An 8,485-nucleotide genomic window follows, 5' to 3' on the forward strand; every position below is an offset into this window, starting at 1 on the left:
TCAGTAAGGTGGGGGTGGGATCTAGGAATCTGCATTCGTGAAAAGAAATGTTGTACACTGGCCTTTTCCTTACTAGATTCTCTTTCTTCCCTCCATAGCTGCTAAAGCTACAGGGCCTGGTTCACCTTTCCTCCAAAGGTCAAGGGTGGGTGGTGTCCCAAAAAACAAAACTAGGAGCAAGGATACCACCTCAGGGAGAAATGTGTTTCTTGGTCTAATTTTTTCACGTTTTCTTTCTCCACGATAGGGGAGAGCCTCAGCGTTGCTTTCCAGAAAGATCATCTCATGTTTTTTTTTGGTCTTGGGCCAGAGGAGCAAAAGTAGGTGTTATCCCATGAGAAAATACGGCCCAAGAAAGTATGAGCAACATAGAGTGTCTCTACCTAGAGGGACCTCACCAGAGACCCCAGGAGCCCACATACGCCTTAGATGGCTGGTGACAAGTGTGCAGGGTTGCATGTGCCAGGCAGTGGAGGTTTTGGGTTCAGTGTGCCAACAGTCTTTATATCTTTCCGTCATTGATACCACTGTGTGCTGACCCAGAGAGAAGGGTCACAAAGGGTGACGTGAAAGCTAAGGGGAAAAGGGTTTCCATCAGGAGACAGCATCCAAGTATGCATAATCCTGAGAGGTGAAGTAAAAGGAGTGAAATGGGTCCATTGGCTTTAGCCTGAAGGATGTGGGGATGGACCCTGACAGTCCCTGTGCCCATGGACCTTACAGATGGAGCAATTGGCCTTAAGCTAGCACATCATTTCTCCCACCTATGATGACAGAAAGCACTAAGGACAGCAAGCATGAGCAGTGGGGGAGGAGCCTGTGAAACAGAGCATGTCATGCTCTGAGTGTCTTAGTGAAGTGGGATGCACAGGTCGAGTGACAGAGGGTGAATAATGGTCCCCCAAAGATGTCCACATCTGAATCCCTGGAACCTGTGAATATGTTACCTTTCATGGTAAAAGGGACTTTGCAGATGTGAGCTAAGAAGTTTGCAATGGGGAGATTAACAACCCTTGATTATCCAGGTGGGCCCAAAGTAATCAGAATTATCTTAAGAAGAGGGAGACAGGAGGGTCAAGTTCAGATAAGGAGATATGACAATGGAAGCAGAAGTCTGAGAGGTCTTTGAAGATGAAGGAAGGGGCCACAAGCCAAGGAAGGTAGGCAGCATCTAGGAGCTGGAAAAGGATTATCCCTTAGAGCCTCCAGAAGGAACGAGGCCCTGCTGAGACCTTGATTTTAGCCCACTAAGACTGACTGTGGGCTTCTAACTTCCAGAATTGCAGGATAATAAATTTGTGTTTTAAGCCATTAAATTTGTGGTAATTTGTCACAGCCTCAATAGGAAACTAGTAGAGCCTCTTACAGGACTCCAGGGCAGTAAAAATGTACCAAGCAGCTGCATATTTCTCAGAAATCAAGAGGTGGGTTGAGGAGAAGGAAAATGGATGATTCTAAACTAAATACAACTTTGGTTGTCATACAAGTTCTCTTGAAATAAAGTCAGACAATCCAAGTTGGCCATGCAAACCCCTGAAAAGCAGAGGTAAGTAAGCTATTTCTCAGGCAGCCAGGCATAGAGAAAAATACTTTCCTATTCTTCTTTCAAAGTTCAATACCATCTCCTCCTCTACCCATTGAACCAAGAAGCTGCCCCTATCACATAGTCACAAGGCTCATGAAACTAGACTTGGTCCTTTTCTTCTCTCATACCCCAAAAGGAGTAAAGAGCATCCCCAGTAACTTCCTTAAAGGAGAAAGCCCACCATTGTAGTGACTGCCTCCTTATTAAGAGCACAGTGCTACATAACATAAGGATGGATCCTGGGTGCCTTGAGAGCAGCAGGTGTCAGCACCAACAGGCCCAGCTTCAGAGATGGCATGTGATACAGTGGCCAAGCAGCCTCAGAGACACATGTTGGGTCCCATCAAGGGACACCCCTGGGAAGAAGTCGCAGTCAGCAGAACTTGGCACTGCTGGCTGGATATCCTTGGGTGAGCTATGTACCCGAGAGCCTCAGTGTTCTCATCAGTGGGACTGTAGGGTCTAATTTCATTGTCAACCCAATGACCTGGACAAAGGAGGAGTATGTGTGCAAATATGTGTCCAAAAATAATTCCTCTGCAGGTTGCCCTAAGAAATAGGCGGGACAGAAGTGCTTGGCACGGTCACCATAGCAGCCATTGGTCCTGCTAAAATCTAAATCAAATGGTGTCAACTCTCTGCTCAAAATTCTCTAGTGCTTTCTGACTTCACACAGAGTTAGAGCCAAAGTCCTAGCAAAGGCCTATGAGACCTAACGTGAGCTGCTCTCCATCCCCCACCCCTTCTCCCATCTCTACTTTTCCTTGCTGTCTCCACTGCAGCCACACTGGTCTTCTTGGAATCCTCTAACTTGGGAATAGGCAAACTTTTTCTGCAAAGGGCCAGATAGTCGATACTCATTTTCAGTTTTGCAGGCCATACAGTACTTATTGCAATGACTCAACTCTGATGTTGTAGCACAAAAGCAGACATAGACAACATGTAAACGAATGAGCATGGCTGTGATCCAATAAAACGTTATTAAGAAAAACAGGCTGCAGGCCTGAGTTTACAGACCCTGCTCTAACCCACAGTCGTCTGCACCTGCTGCTCCCCGATATACACATGGCACTCTCCCTCACTTCCTTCAGGTCCTCACTCAAGTGTCACTGTCTCAGGGAGAAAACTACATGGCACATTAACACAGCCACCCTCTCCCCAGCCTTCCCTGCTTCCTTTTCTCTTTTGCCATTAACATCTTCTAACATATATTTATTTTGTTTATTGTCTGCCTCTCCCCAACCCCCACTGATTAGAATGTAAACTCTACAAGGGCAGAGATTTTTGTCTTTTTTTTTTCAGTGCTGCCTGCCTTGCACATAGTAAGCACTCAATGAATATTAATTGATTGGATAAACCAGGTTTACTACAAAATTTAGTAAAAAGTAAGTCCCTTCAGAAACACTATTTCAAATCTACCCTAACACAGGAGGTTAAGTTCCCACACAAACCCACACAAAGGTTCCCAGTATCTAGAAAGCCCTGGGACACTGGATTATGTCATAATCAGTGGTGTCATCACTGGGGAAATTCTCAAGTTGCCCTCTGACTTAAGCCTTTCAGGCCTTGAGGCCAGTGGGATTGAGGAACTTTCTGAGAGCAAAACAGCTCTTGAGAGCGTGTGGGCTCCACAGGCGGCAATCATAGGGGATTGGCCTTCCGAGAGAACGGGTGAACAGGACTCCCTGCAGACACAGGTCCTCCAGACTGCCTCGTTAAAGGACGGCCCAGCGAAGCAGGCAGTGTGGGTTCGCCGCAACCGTTCAGAGCCAGAAGAACCTACAAAATCACCTGTGGTCAATAAGAAGCCCAAGCTAGAGTTGACCAAAGCAGTGGTCGTGGACCTTGGCACGGGCTACTGTAAATGTGGCTTTGCCGGGCTGCCAAAGCCCACCCACATGATCTCACCCACAGTGGGCAAACCCTACATGGAGACGGCCAAAACCGGGGACAATCACAAGGAGACATTTGTGTGGCACGAGCTTATCAACCCAGAAGTTTGTCTCAAGCTAATTAATCTTCTGCGACATGGCATCATCATGGACTGGGATACAGTGCAGGATATCTGGGAATATCTTTTCCATCAAGAGATGAAGATTGCCCCAGAGGAGCACGCCGCCTTGGTTTCAGACCCACCCCTGAGACCACACACAAATAGAGAGAAGTATGCTGAAATGCTGTTTGAGACCTTCAAAACTCCCGCAATGCATATCGCCTACCAGTCCCGCCTGTCCATGTACTCCTACGGAAGGACCTCTGGCCTGGTTGTGGAGGTCAGCCACGGTGTGTCCTATGTAGTTCCCATCTACGAGGGCTATCCTTTGCCCAGCATCACTGGACGGCTGGACTACGTGGGTTCTGACCTGACAACCTACTTAATGGGCCTGATGAACAATTTGGGGAAACACTTCACTGAGGACCAGCTGGGCATTGTGGAGGACATCAAGAAGAAATGCTGCTTTGTGGCCCTGGTCCCCACTGAAGAGAAGAAAGTCCCAGCTACTGAGCATACAATCCAGTACACCCTGCTGGATGGGCAGGAGATATACCTGTGCCAGGAAAGGTTCCTCTGCTCAGAGATGTTCTTCAAGCCTTCTCTGATCAAGTCCATGCAGCTGGGCCTCCACACCCAGACAGTGTCCTGCCTTAACAAGTGTGACATCACCCTCAAACGAGACCTCATGGGGTATATCCTACTCTGTGGGGGGAGCACCATGCTCAGCGGTTTCCCTAACCATCTGCAGAAGGAGCTGAGAAGCATGTGTCCTAATGACACCCCCCAGGTAAACGTGTTGCCCGAAAGAGACACTGCAGTGTGGACGGGTGGCTCCCTCCTACCATCGCTTCAGGGCTTCCAACCACTGTGGGTCCACCGCTTTGAGTATGAGGAACATGGGCCTTTCTTCCTCTACAGAAGGTGCTTCTGAACTCCGATGAAGCATGGTTGCTGTGGTGGCCATGCGTCAGCTTTGCTGGGTGAGCACCCATCCCATACATAGGGAGCTGAGCCAGCCAGTTCACTCCTGCAGTATTAAACAATCCTTGCGTTTCCCTCCACAATGTATTTCTCTATTTCCTCATGCAATGAGAACTTCATACATGCAGCATCTGCCTTAAAATGTCCATTTGCCAAAACAACAGCGGGGGCTGGGTGAAGGAGACGGGCAGTGCGGGGGGTGGGGGGGGAGAAGGGGGGAGTGATTATGGACCAAAAAGACGTAGCTTATAGTTTAATTGCTTAAGTATTGGGGGGAGAAACTACCTCTAAAATTATTCTGTCCCTTATTTTGTATATTCCCCACTTTAGGTACTACAGTATTGTTAAACTCTGCTTGGAAGGGGGAGTGTGATAAAGATAGACTAGGTAGATAGAGCAAATGCTGTTGTGGCCTATAAGACGATCCCTTTCAATAAACACCAACAGGAAGTATGCTGTAATGGTTCAGTCGCCCACAAAGCAGCAGAGTGCATTTCACACTTGATCAGTGACTCTGAAGACTTGGAAAGAGCTGATGAAGATGTCTGATGCCTGCTTTAACTGTACTTTCTTTTAGTTCCAGTAGTCATTTATGTCTCGATACCAGTTCTTACCAAGCCATCATGGTGACTGGCTGCTGAAGCCTGGTGTATTATGAGCAAGATATGTGTATCTTAAGGGAAAAACTCTTCAGGGAATAGATGCTATATAGATTTCCCCCTTTAAAAAATTGGGGGCAGATTTGTCTTGGGTTATCAGCACTAAGGTCATGAGGATGCAACCCACAGCCATTCTCCAGACACTTCAAGCAGCAGATGCTCCTCTCCAACCAGACTGGATTCTCCATCAACCTGCAGGGTATACAACTGGAGTCTGGAATGGGTGCGGGATAAAGGCTGCCAGTTCTGCAGTGTGGGTTTATGGGAGGCTGGTCCATGCTGGTCATTCTAACCCAACTAAGGAACTGAAGGAACATAAAGATCTTCATGGTCCGGGAAGCCTTTCCAGAGCCCAGCATGTTCTGTGGCATTTCCTGCGGGGCAGTTTATAATTGGACCTTCCGTTTTTTAGAGGAGTCCCCAGTACATTCTCTGCCCTGTCTCCAACACTGGCAGGCAGCATAAAATAGTGGAAAGAACATGGGCTTTAGACTCTGTGATTTGAAACTGTTTTGCTACCAACTAGCTGTGTGACCTGAGTCTGCTCACCTGTAAAATTGAATTCAAATGCCTACCTCACACAGCTGATGTAAATATCAGAGGTAAACACCTGAATACCAGTGTGTGGCCTCCAGGAGGTGATCCCAAGGGTTGTTAGCTAGTATTATCTTGTAGAATTCTACCTCTTATAAGGAGTCCAAATGCCTTACTATGATCCTGAGCCACACGTACACCCAAAGACACACACATTCAATCACTCATAGGAGAGCGATGGCATCTCTACCATTCCCAGGGAGAAGCCCTACAGAACCACCCTCATAGCCTCCAGGTTTACCTAGACAGCCTTGAAAGACCTAAATGCTCCACCCTGGAGGCCTGGTAAGTAAGCACAGCTGGCTGGCACCAGCAAGCTAGAGTAGGGAAGCAAAAATAGCCACAGAAGAGCTTAGTCAGCAAGGACTAAGCCTTACCCTGGAGGATCAGGGAATCAGCTAAGAGTTGGGTACATTGACTTGAGAGAGGTATGCCTTGTTCACCTCAGTTTCTGCCCAAACCACTACTGTCAACACTCTATGAGCATTCACTGATGGGTAGGTTGAAGTTTAGTTAATTCTTAACCTTTGGACCTCTTTGGCAGGGTGGTAAAGCCTATGGACCCCTCAGAATAATAGAATACTATTTTTAACTGTATCAAATAAAATACATAGGATTACAGAAATATTCTATTTTAGATCCCTTAAGGGTCTATGAACCCCCAGTCTATTACCCCGAAAAAGGTGAGGGTCTTGATGAAGGGGAGGCATGAGAGGTGGTTCTGGAGAATGGGAACTCCCAGGCCATCCTAGGACCAAATGCTATATGGCATTTTAAAATGAAAAATACCAATATAAGGGTAAACAACTGTGTAATCTCTTTCAAAGCACATTTATGAATTCTCTCACTTGATCCATATAAATCACCCTTGCAGAAAAAAAGAATCCTCCTCACACATTAAAAAAGATGAATAGTTTTTAGTAAGTATTTGGAAGTCATCTTAGCCCAATGGTTCTCAACTGAGGACAATTTTGAACCCCAAGGGACATTTGACAATGTCTAAAGATATTGGTGGTTATCATAACAGGAGTAGAGGGTACGTAGTACTGGCATCAAATGTGTAGAGGCCAGGGATATTGCTAAACGTCCTATAGGCACAGGACAGCAAAGAATGACGTAACCAAAACTATCAACAGTGCCAAGGCTGAGAAACCCAGGTTATCCCAGTGGGCACACAAGGTTGTAGAAAAGCAAGATTCAGTGAGATTAAATGACTTTGTTCAAGGACACTAAGATGAGTGGACCCATGACTTTGTTCTTTCCGTATACCAAGAGGACATCTGTTGGTCTTGAAGTTCCTGGGACTTCAAAGCTAGTAAGAATAATGGTGGAACAGCCCACTGTAGGCATGAAGCATAGGCAAGGGCTTAGGGAGCACAGAGAAAATAGGAATCAAGAGCAGGCCTTCAGGGTTGCCAAACATCACCAATATAAACTTTGGCTTGTCTACAGATCTCGGATATTTATGGTTACCTAGCTTCTAAGATGTTCATCCTCAACTCAGTTACTACTAAATATGACAGAAAAGGAAGGACAGCCAAAGACTCCCAAGGACTTGTCCAGGTGGTGCTTCTAGTGAAGCAAAGAAGGTTATGGGCCAGCACAGGAGGAGGAAAAAAAGCTAATTTTGCTTCCCAAACTTGTAGTCACCTTAAATTACTAAGAGTTGTCAGTTTTGTTTATTTTTAAAAACATCCTCTCAATTATGGCTATGAAAAATTCCTCAGATGTGTGCACATGTATGTATATACACACATAAATATGTGTGTATATATGTAGATATATGTGAAAAATAAATTTATTTTAAAATATGCAGCAGTGCTAAGAAATAACACCAAGCTGTACTCATAAAGGCATAATAAAAACATTAGCTTCTGCCTCAGTTTTTCAAAAAGTCTAAATATAAAATACACTTTGATTACAGGAGACAATCCTCTGCAAGTTTCCTCTTGATGTCTGGAGCATCTGAACAAAGCTGATTCCATGGAACAAACTAAATAACTGAGGCTTTTAGCTTCCTGCAACATGAATTTGGGAAGAGCCCAAATTTGGGGGAAGAATTATATACTCCTCTTTAGAACTTGATAGACTCTTTCCCCAAAATTAAGCATTCATCACTCCCAGGAGTTTCTCCTTTGCCTATACACAGCATTTCCCCCCATAAATTCACCCTTGACTTTGCCTTCTGCCTTCAATTTGGATGGTCTGCTCCCACCTGCTCCTTCTCCAAATGAATAAAATTCCATCTCGCTCAGAGGAAAGAGTAATTGATAGTAATTTGTATTCACACAAATTCTTTCTTGCTGTTTCCATACAGTATTTCAAGGAAAGTGAACATCCACGCAAAGTCACACCATTATAAACAGGCACATTTACTTCTATTTCCAACCCATCAGCATGGGTCCCTTTACTATTATCCATAGCAAGAGTACTATAATATATTAAAATGTCATATAAGTTACCATGTTCATTAATCCACACCAAAGAGTAGTCAAAAAGCACTTGCAACCTTTCAATGTTGGGCACTTAATTATAGATCTTCTTTTTCTATTATTTTGTGAAAATTTTCAGACACACAGAAAAGTTGAATTATACAGTGAACACACCTAGATTCTATAGTTTACATTTTGCTATATTAGGGAAAGGCTTCTTTAGTTACACAATTCTGGG

General features: G+C 45.1%; 1 protein-coding gene across 1 annotated transcript; it reads left to right on the forward strand.

Moving 5' to 3' along the window:
* The first annotated feature begins 1,523 nt into the window (after positions 1-1,523).
* On the forward strand, positions 1,524-4,512 carry LOC132418187 (actin-like protein 7A). Its single transcript, XM_060002050.1, has 2 exons — positions 1,524-1,546; positions 3,141-4,512. Exons 1-2 carry the CDS (start codon positions 1,524-1,526, stop codon positions 4,510-4,512), a joined length of 1,395 nt encoding a protein of 464 aa, XP_059858033.1.
* Positions 4,513-8,485: the final 3,973 nt, after the last annotated feature.

This window comes from Delphinus delphis, chromosome X (genome assembly GCF_949987515.2).
Source record: "Delphinus delphis chromosome X, mDelDel1.2, whole genome shotgun sequence".
Lineage (NCBI taxonomy): Eukaryota > Metazoa > Chordata > Mammalia > Artiodactyla > Delphinidae > Delphinus > Delphinus delphis.

What these genes read in the sequence shown, in the direction of transcription:
- LOC132418187 (XM_060002050.1), top strand. Translation starts at nt 1,524, where the DNA reads ATGCAAACCCCTGAAAAGCAGAG. An exon ending in CAAACCCCTGAAAAGCAGAG is followed by an intron (nt 1,547 to 3,140) that starts GTAAGTAAGCTA and finishes CTCTGACTTAAG; the next exon opens with CCTTTCAGGCCTTGAGGCCA.